The 21,846-nt window shown below is 47.8% G+C and overlaps 1 protein-coding gene across 3 annotated transcripts in view; it reads right to left on the reverse strand.

The window, feature by feature from the left end:
- LOC140429339 (xanthine dehydrogenase-like) overlaps window positions 1–21,846 on the reverse strand; it is a 452,003-nt gene that overhangs the window by 280,357 nt on the left and 149,800 nt on the right. Inside the window, exon 2 of one of the 3 annotated variants that reach the window (XM_072516190.1) lies at window positions 1,348–1,427. In XM_072516190.1, the coding sequence (XP_072372291.1) occupies window positions 1,348–1,427 (80 nt within the window). Of the gene's footprint in view, window positions 1–1,347; window positions 1,555–21,846 lie in introns of those variants that run through there. The other 2 variants (XM_072516191.1, XM_072516192.1) reach the window with 2 other exon arrangements.

Below are 21,846 nucleotides of genomic sequence, written 5' to 3' on the forward strand. Positions count from 1 at the left end.
AAAAAGATAACAATAAATATTAAACGACTTCAATCACAAGGAAGTAATGGCCAGAATTATGGAGGAATTGCAGGGGGGCACCATTTACGTTGCTCGAGAAGGCCGATACCAAGACGGGATCAATAAACCCTCCTCAGGATCTCTCAGGGATTCCAATTAATAAAGCGCCTTCTGGGACTGGGAAAAAGTACCATCCACAGTGTGATGTAAAGACACATAATCTTTATTGATGTCACACGTAGGCTTACATTAACACTGCAATTAAGTTACTGTGAAAATCCCTAGTCGCTGCACTCTGGCGCCTGTTCAGGTACACAGAGGCAGAATTCGGAATGCCCAATTCACCTAACAAGCCCGTCTTTCGGGACATGACCTGTGACAAGAGTCAGTTGTGGACTGAACAGAGAGCCCCGTGTAGAAGCAAGCATGGCGACAGCTTATGTGTATAGTTATGTGTTGTCAATAAACATTTAATGTTCACCCATATAAAACACAAACCTCTTCATGGGATCCAGTAGAGATAACAATTTATACATGTGATTGTCTTTGATCTGATATGTGATATTTGTGGTCCTGGAGGCAAGTTGTTTGAGACCACACTGTTAACATTAATCCTTTATACTAAAATACACTATTATACTTGGACTCTATACTACAATACACTATTATATTAGAACTCTGTACTACAATGCAATTACGTGTAGCAATTTAGTCCAGGGAAGGAAGGGGTGGTCGGATCTGTATCAAACCGGTTTGCAAATGCTGCTGCAACTCGCTACATGCCTCTTTCTAGCCCCATCCCCCACCACGTGATGTTTACTGTGTCAGTATCGAGCCCAAGTTATTACGACTTGTTCAACTAGATGCAACCCGGGTGAGACTAATCCCCACACTGACGAGAGTTTCCTTAAGTGTCAGTGAAATAGTTTGGTGTCCCACTCTCTGGGAAGCGGCAATATCACTGGGTGGACTGAAAGGGACGCCATTCGCCTGGTCCAATGCCCAGATTAAAAGGAGACTTTATTTTTCAGCAACTGTAAACAACTCTTGTTCAACGTCCGATTTGATTTTCGACAACACGCAGTGACATTATCAGCGCATTGTCACGAAACGGAGATATCAGAATTAAACCAAATTGCGATAAACATGTTATGCAAACTCTACATAATACAAATTGCTGAGGGGGTGGGGGTGGGAGAGAGATAGAGAATGGAACACAATCCTCATAAAACGTTCCGTTCAAGCCGGGGCACTTGGATCTGCCGGAGAAAAGCAAAGGAATGCAGTGCAATAATGATCATTGGTGGTTTAACAGAGCAGCAAGCTGTCAGTGCAAGTATTACTTACGCCTTGAGAAGGTGCTCCACTCTGCAGCGAACTTCAGTCCGCAGTCACTGTTATCCCGCTGGCAGCTTCTGGTGCAAGTGCTGAGAAGAGGAAGGAGCAAAGTTAACACTGTCACTACTGCACTGCCATAAAGTGAGAATGATGTGGAGATGCCGGCGTTGGACTGGGGTGGGCACAGTAAGAAGTCTTACAACACCAGGTTAAAGTCCAACAGGTTTGTTTTAAATCACTAGCTTTCGGAGCACTGCTCCTTCCTCAGGTTAATGAAGAGGTATGTTCCAGAAACATATATGTAGACAGATTCAAAGATGCCAGACAATGCTTGGAATGCGAGCATTAGCAGGTGATCAGATCTTTACAGATCCAGAGATGGGGTAACCCCAGGTTAAAGAGGTGTGAATTGTGTCAAGCCAGGGCTGTTGGTAGGATTTCGCAGGCCAGATGGTGGGGGATGAATGTAATGCGACACGAATCCCAGGTTCCGGTTGAGGCCGCACTCATGTGTGCGGAACTTGGCTATAAGCTTCTGCAAACAATGCCGCAACCTCAAACAAACCATTGTTTGCAGCAAACTACCCAGCCTTCAGAACAGTACGAAGTCTTACAACACCAGGTTAAAGTCCAACAGGTTTGTTTCGATGTCACTAGCTTTCGGAGCGCTGCTCCTTCCTCAGGTGAATGAAAAGGTCTGTTCCAGAAACACATATATAGACAAATTCAAAGATGCCAGACAATGCTTGGAATGCGAGCATTAGCAGGTGATTAAATCTTTACAGATCCAGAGATGGGGTAACCCCAGGTTAAAGAGGTGTGAATTGTCTCAAGCCAGGACAGTTGGTAGGATTTCGCAGGCCAGATGGTGGGGGATGAATGTAATGTGACATGAATCCCAGGTCCCGGTTGAGGCCGCACTCATGTGTGCGGAACTTGGCTATAAGTTTCTGCTCGGCGATTCTGCGTTGTCGCGGGTCCTGGAGGACGCTTACCCGGAGATCAGAGGCTGAATGCCCTTGACTGCTGAACAGTGACCACGACACCACACAACCCTGCCATGGCAATCTCTGCAAGACGTGCCAGATCATCGACATGGATACCACCATTACACGTGAGAACACCACCCACCAGGTACGCAGTACATACTCGTGCGACTCGGCCAACGTTGTCTACCTCATACGCTGCAGGAAAGGATGTCCCGAAGCGTGGTACATTGGCGAGACCATGCAGACGCTGCGACAACGAATGAACGGACATCGCGCGACAATCACCAGGCAGGAATGTTCCCTTCCAGTCAGGGAACTCTTCAGCAGTCAAGGGCATTCAGCCTCTGATCTCCGGGTAAGCATTCTCCAAGGCGGCCTTCAGGTCGCGCGACAATGCAGAATCGCCGAGCAGAAGCTTATAGCCAAGTTCCGCACACATGAGTGCGGCCTCAACCGGAACCTGGGATTCATGTCGCATTACATTCATCCCCCACCATCTGGCCTGCGAAATCCTACCAACTGTCCTGGCTTGGTACAATTCACACCTCTTTAACCTGGGGTTACCCCATCTCTGGATCTGTAAAGATTTACCACCTGCTAATGCTCGCATTCCAAGCATTGTCTGGCATCTTTGAATCTGTCTATATATGTGTTTCTGGAACATACCTCTTCATTCACCTGAGGAAGGAGCAGCGCTCCGAAAGCTAGTGACATCGAAACAAACCTGTTGGACTTTAACCTGGTGTTGTAAGACTTCATAAAGTGAGAAAGTTAACCTGGGGGAAAGACGCCTGAGCTGAACTCTGGGAAGGATGTGACCAGTCAGTCAATTCACTGTGGCAAATGGAGTGAGAGATTTGTTGAACAAAACACATGGCACACAGGCTAGGCAAATGGAACAAAAGTCACAAACTAATAATGCCCAACTTAATATATATAATTTCCCATTGCTCCGACTCACTTCCTTTCCTGGGTCAGAGCAAATGGTGGTCACACTCTGCAGCCACTCCTGAAAGGTCTCCCAGTCAATGACAGCCATATACTGTTGGGAAGTCATGTTGCATGAATGATTGATTAACATTACACACCATTGTCGATTTGTGGAAAAGGTATCCAACAATGTGTGGAATGAGAGTTCTGATCCTCCGCAACTTGCTGGACAATGTATGTTAATCTGCTATTTGTTCTCACTGTAAAGCTCCCCCCTTTGAACAGCAGAGCAGAGGAAGCTAGAAAACTGCCGGTGGACAATGGTATCCCCCACAACCCTTCCCAACGCCCACTGAGACTCTGAGCAGCCAATCGAGGACGGGCCGAGAAATGCGAGTGGGGAACGATTTCCAGGCGAGTCGCGAACATAAGGCAAAATTAAAAATCAGGAGGCGGCAGGGTGGCGCAGTGGTTAGCACTGCTGCCTCATCACGCTGAGGATTCGCGTTCGATCCCAGCCCTGGGTCACTGTCCGTGTGGGGTTTGCATATTCTCTCCGTGTTTGCGTGGGTTTCTCCCCCACAACCCAAAGATGTGCAAGTTAGGTGGATTGGCCAGGCTAAATTGCCCCTTGGGAAAAATTAATTGGTTACACAAAATTCTTTTTTTTTGTAAATTGAAAATCAAACAGAAAAGTTTTTATAAATCGTGCGAAAAAGTGTAAATCAAATGGCGTGAACAGTGGTGAACGATGATGAACGGTCGACTCTGAACTGAGCACAGTACAAAAGTGGTTCTTTGTTTTAACTATGAAACACTAACAGCGATATAGTTGCAGCATGTTTTACAAGCCTAAAAACTTTCAAAGCTCTTTATGTAATTATTTAACAGCAACATCAAGAATATTAAATAAGAGGAGAACAATTATGAAAGCACAAGAACTTGAAGCTTGTTTGAGGGCGAGTTGTGGGACAGACACCCACTTTCTGAGAAAAGCAAATTTCTACGGATGCTGGAATCCGAAACAAAAACAGAAAATACTGGACAATCTCAGCAGGTCTGGCAACATTTGTGGAGAGAGAAGGGAGCTAATGTTTCAAGTCTGGATGACTCTTTTGTCAAACTCTTTCGGAAACTGCCTTGCCCCTCCCGCCATGGCACAACCCTTGCCCAGGTGATCGCCTCTGCTTCCAACACTTTGGCTGGGATCCGGGAGTTTGGAGTTGAATTCCAGATATAATCCCAGGGGATAAAGAGAACTAGTGGGTTATGACTACAGGCCTATCATTGAAGCATCATCCCATGGCAGCCAAGGTGTTCCACCACAGAACTGAATTTTGCAGATGCTGGCTGATGCTCGATTAATGACTCCAGAAGCGAGATTGGATGCCAATTGAAGGCTTTATTGGACTAGATGTTTCCCCCAGCAGCGCAGGTACAGAATGCAGCTGCTAGGGAGACACAGGCTCTTATACTCCGCCTTACTGGCCGGAACCAGCAGGCAGGCTTCACCAATGATCTTTCTATCTCAGGTACCTCCCGCACCAATGATCTTACAGCCTCAACTTAGGTACCGTAATACCCCTAATACCGACTACCACATTCACTCCCTGTTAAAAAAAAGAGTCCGGCGGGGGGGGGGGGGGGTCTTGCGTCATACAGTGGCAGAGGTTATGGTGGTACCTGTCGGTGGTACACGGTTTTGCCTTATTACATGTCACAACTATTTACAGTATTCATTTTACATGTCCATATCAGATGAAGTAATTAGTCGATCGGGGGCCCTGGCCTACTCTGTGATCGTCGCAGTTTTGGCAGTGATGCAGGCGCCGGCTCGGTCATCTGTGACTCCGGGAGCGTGACTTCGGCTTCTTCGATAGTTTCATCACCCCTACCCCTGGACCAGTGGTAGAACCGATCCACCTGGGAAGGGGGCAGCTGTGGGGTGCGCCGGTGGGTGGGAGGGTGTGGTTGGTGGGGGGGGGTTCAGCGGGCACCAGGTCCTACAGGGAGACCGTATCCTGCCAGCCGTTGGGGTACGCCACGTAGGCATACGGAAGGTTAGCGTGAAGGAGGTGGACCCTCTCTACCAATGGGTCCGACTTGTGCGCCCGCACATGTTTGCGGAGCAGAATGGGTCCAGGAGCTGCCAGCCAGGTTGGAAGTGAGGTCCCGGAGGACTTCCTAGGGAAGACAAGGAGACGTTCACGAGGTGTTTCGTTTGTCGTGGTGTACAGCAGTGATTGGATGGAGTGGAGTGCATCAGGAAGGACCTCCTGCCAGCGGGACACTGGGAGATTTCTGGACCGTAGGGCCAGTAGGACGGTCTTCCAGACCATTCCGTTCTCCCTCTCTACCTGTCCGTTTCCCCGGGGGTTATAACTGGTCGTCCTGCTCGAGGCGATGCCCTTGCTGAGCAGCAATTGACGCAGTTTGTCGCTCATGAAGGAGGACCCCCTATCGCTGTGTATATAGGCGGGGAAACCGAATAGGGTAAAGATACTGTGGAGGTCTTTTATGACGGTGGCTGCGGTCATGTCGGGGCAGGGGATGGCGAATGGGAACCGCGAGTACTCGTCAATCACATTCAGGAAGTACGTGTTGTGGTCGGTGGAGGGGAGGGGCCCTTTGAAGTCCATATTGAGGCATTCAAAGGGACGGGAAGCCTTTATCAGGTGCACTTTCTCTGGCCTGTAGAAGTGCGGCTTGCACTCCGCGCAGATTTGGCAGTTCCTGGTAGCGGTCCTGACCTCCTCGAGGGAGTAGGGCAGGTTGCGGGTCTTGATAAAATGGAAGAATCGAGTGACCCCCGGGTGGCAGAGGTCCTCATGGAGGGCCCGGAGTCGGTCCACTTGTGCGTTGGCACATGTGCCGCGGGATAGGGCATCAGGAAGCTCGATTAGCTTCCTGGAACGATACAAGATCTCATAGTTGTAGGTGGAGAGCTCGATCCTCCACCGTAAGATCTTATCGTTCTTTATCTTGCCCCGCTGTGCATTATCGAACATGAAAGCTATCGACCGTTGGTCAGTGAGGAGCGTGAATCTCCTGCCGGCCAGGTAATGCCTCCAGTGCCACACAGCTTCTACTATGGCCTGGGCCTCCTTTTCAACGGAGGAATGACGGATTTCTGAACATGGAGGGTGCGTGAGAAGAAGGCCACGGGCCTGCCCGCTTGGTTGAGGGTGGCTGCCAGAGCTAGGTCGGATGCGTCGCTCTCGACTTGGAAGGGAAGGGATTCATCAATTGCGTGCACGTGGCCTTTGCGATGTCCGCCTTTATGCGGCTGAAGGCCTGGCGGGCCTTTGCCGACAGGGGGGGAACCGAGGATTGGATTAGTGGGTGGGTCTTGTCTGCATAATTGGGGACTCACTGGGCGTAATATGAAAGAAATCCCAGGCAGCGTTTCAGGGCCTTGGAGCAGTGGGGGAGGGGAAACTCCATGAGGGGGCGCATGCGTTCGGGATCTGGGCCTATGACTCCATCATGCACTACGTAGCCGAGGATGGCTAGATAGTCGGGGCTGAACACGCATTTGTCCTTGTTGTAGGTTAAGTTAAGGGTTTTTGCGGTATGGAGGAAATTGCGGAGGTTGGTGACGTGGTCCTGCTGGTCGTGGCCGCAGATGGTGACATTGTCGAGGTACGGAAACGTGACCCGCAAACTGTACCGGTCAACCATTCGCTCCATCTCCCGTTGGAAGACCAAGACTCCATTTGTGACACCGAAGGGAAACCTTAGGAAGTGGTAAGCCCATCTGCTTTGAATGCAGTGTACTTGCGGTCGCCCGGGCGGATGGGTAGCTGGTGGTAGGCGGATTTGAGGTCCACCGTGGAAAATACCTTGTATTGTGCAATCTGATTGACCAAATCAGATATGCGGGGAGAGGGTACGCGTCGAACTGCATATACCTGTTGATGGTCTGACTATAATCGATGACCATCCTATGCTTCTCCCCGGTCTTTACAACCACTACTTGAGCTCCCCAGGGGCTGTTGCTAGCCTCGATAATACCTTCCTTCAGTAGCCGCTGGACTTCCGACCTAATGAAGGTCCAGTCCTGGGCACTGTACCGTCTGCTCCTGGTGGCAACGGGTTTGCAATCCGGGATGAGGTTCGCAAAAAGGGAAGGCGGGTCGACCTTGAGGGTTGCGAGACTGCAGACAGTGAGGTGGGTATAGGGCCGCCGAATTTAAAGGTTAAGCTCTGGAGGTTGCTTTGGAAGTCCAATCCCAGGAGCGTGGCAGCGCAGAGGTGATGGAGGACGTAGAGTTGGAACTTTTTTAATTCTCTTCCCTGGACCATGAGGTTCGCTACGCAAAACCACTTGATCTCTACAGAGTGGGACCCGGAGGCCAGGGAGATTCTTTGGTTAACTGGGTGTATGGGAAGAGAACAGCGCCTTACCGTGTTGGGGTGTATAAAGCTCTCTGTGCTCTCGGAGTCGATCAGGCAGGATGTTTTGCGGCCGTTGATGAGCACGGTCGTTGTCGCGGTCGAAAGCATTCGGGCCTGAGACTGGTCCAGGGTCACCGAGGCGAGTCATGGTAAAAGTTGAAGAGTTTCCTCGGGCGGTGTGTGGTCATCCGAATCGGGGTCCTGATACTCCAGCCAAAATGGCGGTGCCCAGGGGTCGCACATGGCTGGGGGTGGGCAAGTTGGTGGCGCCCACGCATCGCACGTGGTCCCTGGGGAACAAGATGGTGGTGCCCGGGGCCCGCACATTGCTCGGGAAAATGAAGATGGCGGCGCCCGCGGCCCGCAGGTGGCCCGTGGAGAGAGTTGTGATGGCGGCCCCGGTTCGCCCCCGGAGACAGCGGCAACCGCCCGGGCCTGGCATACCGCCACAAAATGGCCCTTTTTGCCACAACCTTTGCAGGTGGAGGAGCGGGCCGGGCAGCGCTGCCGGGGGTGCTTGGCTTGCACGCAGAAATAACAGCGGGGCCCCCAGGGTTGCCTGGTAGCCGCGTGGCACAAGCTTGTGGGGGGGATGCATCGGGGTCGGCCGCGGGTGGGTTCCACGCTGCCCAAGGGGCTGCCGTGCAGTCGGGGACGTCCCAGCGGGCGTTTTGTGAGGCCACATCCAGGGAGCTAGCAAGGGCCCATGCCTCCTTAAGGCCTAGTGTCTCTTTTTCCAGCAGCCGCTGACGGATTTGGGATGACAGCATACCTGCAACGAATGTGTCCCGGATTAAAAGTTCTGTGGTCGCTGGCTGAAACTTGCGGGCAGTCACAGTTCCTAGCTAGTACCAGCACGCGGTAGAATTCACCCAGCGATTCCCCTGGGGTTTGTCGCCTTGTCGCTAGCAGATGTCGGGCGTAAACTTGGTTTACTTGCCGAATGTAGCGTCCTTTCAACAGTGTCATCGCGACCTCGAAATCGTCCACATCCTCGATGAGTGTGTAGATCTCTGGGCTCACCCTCGAGTGGAGAACTTGCAGTTTCTGGTCCTCCGTGAGTGCAGTTGTGGCAGTCCTGAGGTACCCTTTTAAGCACGCCAACCAGTGTTTGAAGGTTGCCGCTGAGTTGCAGACACTCCGGCTTGATTCAGAGCTACATTCTTTAAAATCTAGTCCAATAAATTGATGATCGGTAATGACTCCAGAAGCGAGATTGGATGACAATTGAAGGCTTTATTGGACTAGATGTTTCCCCCAGCAGCGCAGGTACAGAATGCAGCTGCTAGAGAGACACAGACTCTTATACTCCGCCTTCCTGGGCAGAACCAGCAGGCAGGCTTCACCAATGATCTTCCTGTCTCAGGCTTCACCAATGATCTTAAAGCCTCAACCTAGGTACCATAATACCCCTAATACCGACTACCATACTGGCTCTTAAGTACAGCAATCCAGTCAGTCCCATTCTGCCACTTTATCCCCATACCTCTCAAGTTCATTTCCCTCAGGTTCAAGAACACCAAGAATTAGGAGGAGGAGTAGGTCATTTGGTCCTTCAAGCCTGCTCCGCTATTCGGTAAGATCATGGCTGACCTGATTGTGGTGTCAACCCTACTTCCGTGTCCATCGCCCAGAGCCCTTTATTCCCTTGTTGATCAAAATTCTACCCAACATCCAGGAGGTGCTGTGAGCCATCATCAGCAAGATTATACTTGAGCAGCATCTGTAACCCAATGCCTGGCATATCCCCCACTCTACAATTACCGCAAAGCCAGGATTAAACCCTGGTTCAATGAAGTGTGCAGGAGGGCATGCCAGGAGCAACACCAGGCATATCTAAAAATTAGCTGTCAACTCAGTAAAACCATAACACAGAACCACTTGAGTGCCAAGCAGCATAAATAGCAAGTAATTGACAGAGCTAAGCAATTCCACAACATGGATCGGGTCAAAGATATCCAGTCCTGACACATGCAACCATGAGTAGTGGACACCACGAGAGAGAGAATCCAACCATCTCTCCTTGACATTCAATGGCATTACCATCACTGAATTCACCTTGACCAACATCCTGAGGGTTACTGTTGACCAGAAGCTGAACTGGACTAGCCACATACATACTGTGACTACAAGAGCAAATAAGAGGTTGTGTATCCTGCAGCGAGTAACTCATCTCCTGACTCCCCAAAGCCTGTCCAGTATCTACAAGGTGCTAGTCAGGAATGTGGTGGAATACTCTCCCTTGCCTGGATGAGTCCAGCTCCAGCACGAAGTTCAACACCACAACACCATCCAGGACAAAGTAGCCCATTTGATTTGCATTCCTTCCACAAAGATTCAATCCCTCCACCAATGATGCAGAGTAACAGCAGTGTGTACCATCTACGAGACGCACTGCAGGAACTCAAAGCTGCTCAGGCAACACCTTCCAAATGCACTGCCACAACCATCGAGAACAATGGCAGCAGATACCTGGGAACATTACCCCCTTGAAGTTCCCCTCCAAGCCACTCACCATCCTGACTTGGAAATATATTGTCGTTCCTTCACTCTCACTGGGTCAAAATCCTGGAACTCCCTTACTGCATTGTGGGTGTACCTACACCTCAGGGACTGCAGCGGTTCAAGAAGGCAGCTCACCACCACCTTCTGAAGGAAAACTAGAGATGGACAATAAATAGAACTATAGAATTTTTTGTGAGGGCCACGAAGAACCCAGCATGCGTTTGTAGAGTCAAACGTAAAGGAACTTTTATTTCCACAGCACCAATAGTTCACTACCTATTCTCTCTCTCTAGCCGATACCAAAGTGGCCAGCTCTAATTATACAGCTGAAAGGTAATGATTGCTCCCATCCCCTAATTGGGGGAGCTCATATTCCCCAAAAGATTGTCATGGAGTAACCAACTGTCCCCAGCCAATTGGATCCGGGCAGGTTACAACATCTGTTCTCTTTCCCCCTGTGGTGAATGTATTATACCAATAATCCATCATTGTATCAGTACCATGCTTTGCCTTTGTATTTGTGCTATGCTGTTGCCCTTGTGGGCTCCACCTATGGGCCATTGTATGGCATAATCCATAGGGGAACATGTTGGGACACGTATGGGCTCCTCTCCTTGAGGGGGTTGTATAAAGAGCTGTCGACCTGTAGGCAGCGCACAGTATTGTATCAGTCGCAGGCAGGCACTGTTCTAAGTTGATTAAAGCCACGGTTTACTTTAACTCGTCTCGAGTGAATTGATGGTCGCATCACCCTCCTCACCCCCTCCCTCCCCCCAGAGCCAGAGGAATCCGAAGACCTTGTCAAAAGAGGGCGTCGGACTCTTTTGACATCAGGCTAGGCATCATGTGCATGAGGCGCGGAATGGGTGTCAGATAACGAGATAGCGAACCGCACTTCTGAGACGAATGCCATAACGGCTGCAAGTCTGTGGACCCGAGGGCTCCCCCTTGAGGTCTGCCTGTCATTTCAGAGTAGAGAACCTCTGTCATCATTTTTACGCAGAGGGTAGTGGGTGCCTGGAACTCGCTACCGGCGGAGGTGGTGGAAGCAGGGACGATAGTGAGATTTAAGGGGCATCTTGACAAACACATGAATAGGATGGGAATAGAGGGATACGGACCCAGGAAGTGTAGAAGATTGTAGTTTAGTTGGGCAGCATGGTCGGCACGGGCTTGGAGGGCCGAAGGGCCTGTTCCTGTGCTGTACATTTCTTTGTTCTATCTCAGCGTACCTATATTTGTGGGGCTCTGTAACAACCCAAGCAGGCTCTAAGTACGGTGCCAGAGGCTGATCTCGAGGGTGAGCATCCACTGTAATAATAATAAAAAGAATAATAAGAATAATAATCGCTTATTGTCACAAGTAGGCTTCAATGAAATTACTGTGAAAAGCCACTAGTCGCCACATTCCGACACCTGTTCTGGGAGGCCGGTACGGGATTTGAACCCGCGCTGCTGGCATTGTTCTACATTACAAGCCAGCTGTTTAGCCCACTGTGCTAAACCAGCCCTTGTATCTGGATCCGCTAGCTGCTGTGACTGGAGAAGTGATTTCCGGGAAGTGGCTTCCTGGGCCTAATGTGGTCCAGATGCTTACGTTGAATACGACCCTGAGCTTTCACTTGGTGAGAGATTGGCCTCGTTTGTTAAAGGATAATGCCAGTGAACCACTGAGCACCGCCAGCAAAATTGAGAACCAACACAAAGTCTCCGGGCGCTCACTGCCAGGACTAGCCGGTGTCGAGAAGGGAAATGCCCCTGCTGTTCCCGATGGGGTGTACATTTGCCCCAATATCTGGAAAAATCATGCTGAGGCGGGTACAAAGTCACCGGTCCACTTGGAATTCCGCGGGAGCTACCCCAGTCAGAGCATGTGAAGCGGTCCACTCACAAAACAAAAAATGCCGTCCAGGGACCCAGAAGACTGTTTCTCGAGACCCCACTTAAACGTCTGCATTGCTTGCTCTGCCAATCCATTGGAAGCCGATGACATGGAGCAGTGAGAATATTCCATATCCTGTTCACCTTCATAAAACCAGCGAACTCCTCACACGAGGAGTGCCGTTGTCAGCACCTCGGGGAAACCATGCGTGAAACGTTTAAACGCATATTCTCTATGGTCCACACAGTCAACCAAAGTCACAACTGAACCCGGGTCCCTCGCTCTGTGAGGCAGCAGTGCGAACCACTTTGCCACCATGCCGCCCCAATGCTGGCTTAGCCAGCGACGCCCGCATTTCATAAATTAAATTTAAATAAATAAGACATGGCCTGATCTTCGAGTGAATAAAGCATTGTTTTATACAGCAGAAAATACAGTACTTATAAAAATGGAATGGATCTCAGCCTGCATAGGCCTATCATTTTATAGTCACGTAACGTTGTTGGAAGTGATGGCTTTGAAGTTGCAGAGCTGTCTCAGCCGTTGTGATGGCTCTTTTAGTTGGTATGCTGGAGTCTGAATTCACAGGTAAACTTGGAAGATGGAAGCAGGTATTAGAGAAATAGATGATTCTTAATAGAAACATAGAAGATAGGTGCAAGAGTCGGTCATTCCAGCCTGCACCACCATTCAGTATGATCATGGCTGATCATGCAAATTCAGTATCCCACTCCTGCTTTCTCCCACTCCCCTTAATCCCTTTAGCGCATGGGCCACGTCCAGCTCCCTCTTGAATATATCCAATCAACTGGCCCCAACAGCTTTCTGTATCCCCTCTCAGTCTTCAAAAATTTCCCTTTTAAGAAACAGCAGTGTGTCCCTTCTTTAGCCAAGATGATTACAGCAGTTCAATGACTGTGCTTGCTGGTACGTCCCTTTTTGCTGAATGTATGTGTTGGAGTTCTCAACTGGGAGTTCTGTCTTGCTTTGTCAAAGTTTGCTATATTTTAACAGGGAGTAAAGATGGCCATTGTATCGGGTGACCTGGACCAACTGCCAAGTCCTCCAAATAAGGTTGATGCACTATCAATTACGACGAGACAAGAGTAGAGTGTAATCAAGGCTTTATTAAGCAGAGATGTGTAGCCTTCCGCAGCTGCTGCCGAAATGGCTGCAGCTCAGTGAGCACACACATTTATGCTCCGCCTACTGGGCGGAGCCAGCAGGCGGGGATCTACCCCCGTACCTGTAGTACAGGAGCCTTACCGTATTACATCTTGTATGTGATATGTACAACAGTGGTGACTACCACGAAGGCATTGACAATTCAAACAGCAGACTATAATCCTTTCTCAAACCTGTGGTTTTTATCTTTTCACACCTTACAGTTGCTTATCAGTTAATGTCTTTGTGCTTGAAGAAAAGCTGTCAAAGTCAATGGGTCTATTTACATTTGTGGACGTAAATTGAATTCAAAGAAGAAGAAAAGCACAGCACAGGAACAGGCCCTTCGGCCTTCCCAGCCTGTGCCGATCACGATGCCTTAACTAAAAACAAAACCTTCTGCCCTTACTCGGTCTGTATCTACTTCCTCCCTAGTCATAAGAAAAGTGCAGAGGTGTCTTTCACATCCTTGAAGAATTCCAGTAGATTTGTCAAGCATGATTGCCCCTTCATAAATCTATGTTGACTCTGTCCGATCCTGCCACTGTTTTCTAAGTGCTCAGCTATAAAATCTTTGATAATGGATTTTGGTATTTTTCCCACTACCAACCTCAGGCTTTTTGGTCTATAATTCCGTTTTCTCTCCACTTTTTAAAAAGGAAGGTAGAGTTATATTAGCTATCCTCCAATCTGTAGGAACTGTTCCAGAGTCCATAGAATCCTGGAAAATGACCACCATGCAGCCATTTTTTCCAGAGCCACTTCCTCAAGTACTCAGGATCTAAATTATAAAGCCCTAGAGATTCATCAGCCTTCAATCCCATCGATTTCCCCCAACGTTATTTCTCTAATACTGATCTTCTTCAGTTCCTCCCTCTCCCTAAACCGTGTGTTCCCAGCATTTCTGTTATGTTTCACGTATCCTCATTTGTGGAGACAGAACCAAAATATGTATTTAGTTGCTCAGCTATTTCTTTGTTCCCCATAATACATTCCCCTGTTTCTGATTGTAAGGGGCCCACATTTGTCTTCACCAATCTTTTTCTCTTCACATACCTGTGGAAACCTTTATCGTCAGTTTTTATGTTCCCTGCAAACTAACCCTCGTACTCTATTTTCCCCGTTTTAATCAATCCCTAGGTCCTTCTTTGATGAATTCTAAACTGCACCCAATCCTCAGACTTGTTTTTCGTGGTCAATTTGTGTGCTTCTTATTTGGATCAAATACTATCTCTAATTTTCCTTGTAAGCTGTCTGAGGTTCGGCTCAGTGGGTAACACTTCAGCTCCTGACTCAGGAGGTGGTGGGTTCAAAGCCTGCTCCGGGGATTGGAGCGCTGCACTGTTTTTCCTTTTGGGGCGGCACGGTAGCACAGTGGTTAACACTGTCACTTCACAGCGCCAGGGTCCCAGGTTCGATTCCTGGCTTGGGTCACTGTCTATGCGGAGTCTGCACGTTCTCCATGTCTGCGTGGGTTTCCTCTGGGTGCTCCGGTTTCCTCCCACAAGTCCCGAAAGACGTGCTGTTAGGTAATTTGAGCATTCTGAATTCTCCCTCTGTGTACCTGAACAGGCACCAGAACGTGGCGGCTAGGGGCTTTTCACAGTAACTTCATTGCAGTGTTAATGTAAGCCTACTTGTGAAACTAATAAAGATTATTATTATTAAGCCATGGATTGGCCACCTTTCCTGTTTTACTGTTGTGCCAGACTGGAATAAACAAGTGCAGTTCCCCCACTACTGGCCATGCTAAAATTGCCCCTGAATTGGAAATGAAAAATCGGGTAATCTAAATTTATATTAAAAAAAAGCTAAGATGGCAGAGATACTGGAAGTATTAGTTGAGTGCTTGGGTCTGTTAGAATCACAAGAGAGCCCTCAAGCAAGCAGCCCAGGTAGTGTAGTGACATCAGAAGCACTTTCTGGTAGGGAAACATATTTGGAGAGGAGTTGGTTGTAGTTCAAGCATGAGGGGGAAATGAAGAAGTTGGAATTAGAGGAAAAAGCAAAAGAGATAATTTTTAACAATGGAAATGCAGGGGAAAAGAGGGAGAGAGAACTTTTTAAAAGGAAATTGAGTATGTACAAGCCTTACCGAAGTTTGAGAAAAAGGATTTGGAAGCATTCTTCATGGCATTTGAGAAACTAGAAACTGAGGTGAAGCGACCAAAGGAAAAGTAGATATTACCCGTGCAAACTAAACTGACGGGGCAGGCACAGGAAGATTGCCTTCCCTGCCAACTGGGTTCTTTCTAGACCACAGACCATAGAATTTACAGTGCAGAAGGAAGGCATTCGGCCCATCGAGTCTGCATCGGCCCTTACAAAAAGCACCCTACTCACGCCATGTATCTACCTGATCCCCGTAACCCCCACTTAACCTTTTTGGACACTGAGGGCAATTTAGCATGGCCAATCCACCTAACCCGCTCATCTTTGGACTGTGGGAGGAAACCGGAGCATCCGGAGGAAACCCACAGACACACGGGGAGAACGTGCAGACTCCGCACAGACAGTGACCCAGCGGGAATCGAACCTGGGACCCTGGAGCTGTGAAGCAACTGTGCTAACCACTATGCTACTGTGCTGCCCACGGTGGGATAGTGGTCATTTCACTGGACTAGTAATTCCAAAGCCCAGGCTAATCCTCTGGGGTTCAACTCTCACCATGTTAGATGCATTTAAATTCAATTGATAACATTTGGAATTGAAAGCAAGTCTCAGTAATTATGATCATTAAACTATAATAAATTGTGGTTAAAAACCCCACCTGGTTCACTAATGTCCTTTAGAGAAGGAAATCTGCCATCTTCACCTCGTCTGGCCTAAATGTGACTCCCGATCCACAGCAATGTGGTTGACTCTTAACTGACCTCTGAGTTGACCTTGAATGGTAATTGGGGATTGGCAACAAAAGCTGGCTTTGCCAACGTCAAAGATACCCACGTCCCATGAGATTGTAAAAAATTGGAAAAACGTTGGAGGGTGCTCCATGTTGAAACTCATTCTCAGTTACTTCCCCATTACTGCTGTCTGCTGCTCCTCTCAAATTTGAAAGCTTTTTGGACTTCCATCTTCAAGAGCCTGCCTATTGCCCTTAATTGGATAGAAACCCTGTCTGAATCCCCATAGAAATCCCAACAAATCAATAATTTTCTCTCCAGGGGCAGGTTCGAGATGTGGAAACGGTTCCTGCTCCTGTTGCCAGGCCAATGCGTGAAGATTCAGCCCCGAGCTAATTTTCTATTTCTCAACTGAAGCATTTTTTTTCATCTTAGACCATAAGACATAGGAGCAGAATTAGGCCACTTGGCCCACCGAGTCTGCTCCGCCATTCAATCATGGCTGATATTTTTCTCATCCCCATTCTCCTGTCTTCTCCCCATAACCTTCTCAATCAAGAACCTATCAATCTCTATCCTTTAAAAAAAATTTTTAGAGTACCCAATGACAGAAATCTTTGCATCCTCACTGTCTTCAGGTGATGTCCCGGAGGACTGGAGAATAGCCAATGTTGTTCCTCTGTTTAAGAAGGGTAGCAAGGATAATCCAGGGAACTACAGGCCGGTGAGCCTTACGTCAGAGGTAGGGAAATTACTGGAGAGAATTCTTCGAGACAGGATCTACTCCCATTTGGAAGCAAATGGATGTATTAGTGAAAGGCAGCATGGTTTTGTGAAGGGGAGGTCGTGTCTCACTAACTTGATAGAGTTTTTCAAGGAGGTCACAAAGATGATTGATGCAGGTCGGGCAGTGGATGTTGTCTATATGGACTTCAGTAAGGCCTTTGACAAGGTCCCTCGTGGTAGACTAGTACAAAAGGTGAAGTCACACGGGATCAGGGGTGAGCTGGTAAGGTGGATACAGAACTGGCTAGGTCATAGAAGGCAGAGAGTAGCAATGGAAGGATGCTTTCTAATTGGAGGGCTGTGACTAGTGGTGTTCCGCAGGGAGGTCAGTGCTGGGACCTTTGCTGTTTGTAGTATATACATATATATAAATGATTTGGAGGAAAATGTAACTGGTCTGATGAGTGAGTTTGCAGACGACACAAAGGTTAGTGGAATTGCGGATAGCGATGAGGACTGTTAGAGGATACAGCAGGATTTAGATTGTTTGGAGACTTGGGCGGAGAGATGGCAGATGGAGTTTAATCCGGACATATGTGAGGTAATGCATTTTGGAAGGTCTAATGCAGGTAGTGGCTGAAGAAATTCCTCCTCCGCTCTCTTTTAAAGGATCGCCCCTTTAGTCTGAGATTGTGTTCTCTGGTTCCAGTTTCACTGCTACAGCTTCCTCACTCCTGGTCCTTCTCCTTTGCTTGAATTTTCTCTTTAATTTTTTTCTCTCTTGGAATCCGAACCTCTCAGTGATTTGTTCCTACATCGACCTCTACCCATATGATCCATCTTTGGCCTATGATACACAGAGACAGAGGGAAAAATTCTACACTCATCATGTGACTGTTTCATTCTGGTCCTAGCAAGGAAGCAGCAGGATCCAGAAGGACATCATGAGCAAACTTGTTAATTTTCCATGCCAGCTCATATTTGACCTGGCATCAAGAGTTTGCCAAAGTGGTGGTGGTGGCATGTGTTGTGTGTGCTGTGGGGCGAGTGTGCCAAAGTGGGGCAGTGGGGGGGTGGGGCGGACTGGCATTAGAATTGCACATATGAACAATTCAGAGGCTCAATGCCAAAAGTTTTAAGAACACAGCTGCTTAAAAGCAATTTGCTAGAGGGAGAAAAAATTGTTTCAACCATTGTAAGGATATTTGAAATGTATTTGCAACCTTTCCAAAAGCTGAATGGGACAGAATATATGCTTGGAAAAATCCAAGTAAAGGCGAAAGAGATTGATTGATATTTATTTATTGTTGCATGTACCGAAGTACAGTGAAAAATATTTTTCTGCGGCCAAGGGAACGTACACAGTACGTACATAGTAAACAAAAGAATAATCGACAGAGAACATTGGCAAATGCTACATCGACAAACAGTGATTGGTTACAGTGCGGGACAAGGGGCCAAACAAGGGCAGCATTGGGCGTCGTGAACAGTGTTCTTACAGCGAACAGATCAGTCCAAGGGAGAAGACAGCAGGTAGTATGCAGCCAAGTGCTGATGTAGTGCAGCGCTTCAATCCTCTGGTGACCGCAGGCTCAAAACTCTGCCCAGTACTCGCACAACCTGGGGTTGGCTGCAGAGGAAGCTGGTATACATAAGAAGGTGCTAAAGGGAATTTTGGAAGATCACAAACACTGCATCAACTATCTTTGCAGCCACTTCTTTTAAGGCCCGAAGATGAAAGCCATCAGGTCCATGGGACTAGGCAACCTTCAGTTCTAATAGTTTTTGCTCGTGATTCTAATTGTTTTAAGTTCCTCACTACCTTTTACCCCTGATTTTCAAGTATTGTTGGGATGCTTTCTGTATCTTCCACAGTGAAGACAGACACATAATACCTATCAACACTTCTGCCATCGCCGGTTTCCCATTATTAATTCCACAGTCTCCCCCTCTAAGGGACCAATATTCACTTTAGTTATTACTTTTTTAAAAAATTCTTGAAGACTCTTACTATTGTTTTTTATATTTCTTGTTAGCTCTCTCTCATCCTCTATTATGATACCGGCCCAAATCCAACAGTTAAGATACCGGACAGAAACCCAATATTTTAATTGAATTTATCAGACTGAGGAAAGGATACTTCACACCAGAAGTGACTTCACTCACAAATAGGGATACGGTATATTAAAACAAACTTTATTACTAACACAGTATTACTAACTTTAACATCCTGTCCCGAATGCACTATGAATTCATGTTCCAGGCTACATTTGCCAATCTGATTTGTTCAATCAATATGAAGATAGTGGTGATATGCTGCATAGTGGTTAGCACTGCTGCCTCTCAGGTCCAGAGACCCGGGTTCAATTCTGGCCTTGCATGACTGTCCGTGTGGAGTTTACACGTTCTCCCTGTGTTTGCATGGGTTTCCTCCAGGTGCTCCGGTTTCCTCCCACAGTCCAAAGATGTGTGGGTTTGGTGGATTGACAATGCTAAACTTGCCCTTAGTGTCCAGGGATGTGCAGGTTAGGTGGGATTGACGGGATGGGGCAGGGGACTGGGCCTGGGTGGGGTGCTCTTTCAGAGGGTCGCTGCAGACTTGATGGGCTGAATGGCCTCCTTCTGCACTGTAGGGATTCTATGGTTGCAAGATTGAAGTCACTGATAATTATTGCAAGTACCTTTCTTAAAAGCCTGCATTATTTCTTCCTGTATACAAAAGAACAAAACAGCACTGGAGCAGGCCCTTCGGCCCTCCAAGCCTGTGCCAATCATGATACCAACCTTAAACAAAACCCTCAGCACTTCATCGTCCCTCTATACCCATCCTATCCATGTATTTGTCAAGATGCCTTTTGAATGGCGTTAATGTATCTGCTTCCACAACCTCCCCTGGCTACGCATTCCAGGCACTCACCACCCTGTGTAAAAAGAACCTGCCTCGCACATCTCCTCTAAACTTTGCCCCACGGACCTTAAACCTATGCCCCCTGGTGACTGACCCCTCCACCCTGGGAAAGAGTGCCTGCCCATCATAATCCCGTAGACCTCTTATCAGGTCATCCCTCACCTCCATCTTTCTACTGAAAACTGTCGAGGTATATTCAGCCTATCCGCATAGCTAACACTCTCCAGACCAGGCAACATCCTGGTAAACCTTCTCTGCACCCTCTCCAAAGCCTCCGTATCCACTGGTAGTGTGGCGAACAGAATTGTGCGCAATATTCCATGTGCAGCCTTACCAAGGTTCTATACAACTGCAGCATGACTTGCCAGTTTTTATACTCGATACCCCGTCCTACTGTATAGATATTGTGTGGAAGGCTAAAAACTACTCCTAAAAGTGACTTCTTATGTTTGTTATTTCTTATCCCGGGAGACTGCTGAGTAAAATAAGGGCCCATGGTATTCGAGGCAAGGTACTAACATGGATTGACGATTGGCTGTCAGGCAGAAGGCAGAGAGTTGGGATAAAAGGTTCTTTTTCGGAATGGCAACCGGTGACGAGTGGTGTCCCGCAGGGTTCAGTGTTGGGGCCACAGCTGTTCTCTTTATATATTAACGATCTAGATGACGGGACTGGGGGCATTCTGGCTAAGTTTGCCGATGATACAAAGATAGGTGGAGGGGCAGGTAGTATGGAGGAGGTGGGGAGGCTTCAGAAAGATTTAGACAGTTTAGGAGAGTGGTCCAAGAAATGGCTGATGAAATTCAACGTGGGCAAGTGCGAGGTCTTGCACTTTGGAAAAAAGAATAGAGGCATGGACTATTTTCTAAACGGTGACAAAATTCATAATGCTGAAGTGCAAAGGGACTTGGGAGTCCTAGTCCAGGATTCTCTAAAGGTAAACCAGGTTGAGTCCGTAATTAAGAAAGCAAATGCAATGTTGTCATTCATCTCAAGAGGCTTGGAATATAAAAGCAGGGATGTACTTCTGAAGCTTTATAAAGCATTAGTTAGGCCCCATTTAGAATACTGTGAGCAATTTTGGGCCCCACACCTCAGGAAGGACATACTGGCACTGGAGTGGGTCCAGCGGAGATTCACACGGATGATCCCAGGAATGGTAGGCCTAGCAAACGATGAACGTCTGAGGATCCTGGGATTATATTCATTGGAGTTTAGGAGGTTGAGGGGAGATCTAATAGAAACTTACAAGATAACGAATGGCTTAGATAGGGTGGACGTAGGGAAGTTGTTTCCATTAACAGGGGAGACTAGGACCCGGGGGCACAGCCTTAGAATAAAAGGGAGTCACTTTAGAACAGAGATGAGGAGAAATTTCTTCAGCCAGAGAGTGGTGGGTCTGTGGAATTCATTGCCACAGAGGGCGGTGGAGGCCAGGACATTGAGTGTCTTTAAGACAGAAGTTGATAAATTCTTGATTTCTCGAGGAATTAAGGGCTATGGAGAGAGAGCGGGTAAATGGAGTTGAAATCAACCATGATTGAATGGTGGAGTGGACTCGATGGGCCGAATGGCCTTACTTCCGCTCCTATGTCTTATGGTCTTATCTCTACCCAAACTGAGCCTACATCTTGATCTTCTGAATGAAGGTTATCTCATTAATATATTGATGGCATCCTTAATTAACAGAGCTGCTCTTGCATGTTTTTCTAGTTTTCTAACCTTCCAAAATGTCAATTACCCTTAAATATTTAGGTGCCAACCTTGGTTACCTTGCAACAATGTTTCTGAAATGGCTATCAGCTCTCACATATAGTTTTCTATTCATGCATTTTGTTCTGAATGTTGCACGTGTTCAGATCAGAGCCTTTCATTCAGTCTTTTTACCATTCTTGCAAACGTTGGCGTCTCTGCTGGTGCACTAAGTTTATATACTCAGTCCCTTCCTGCCACACTCTGGTTATCATTAACCATGTCACTAGCCTGCTGTATCACCTTGCCCTTTCTCATAATTTTACCTCATCGCCCCTCATGTAATCCTAACCCCCACCCACTACCAACACCATTTAGTTTAAAGACTGTTTATACGATATGCCACAACACTGGTCCCAGCATGGTTCAGGTAAAGAACTTCCTGATAGTCCCACTTTCCCCAGTACTGCT

The sequence above is a fragment of the Scyliorhinus torazame genome, chromosome 9, assembly GCF_047496885.1.
Source record: "Scyliorhinus torazame isolate Kashiwa2021f chromosome 9, sScyTor2.1, whole genome shotgun sequence".
NCBI lineage: Eukaryota > Metazoa > Chordata > Chondrichthyes > Carcharhiniformes > Scyliorhinidae > Scyliorhinus > Scyliorhinus torazame.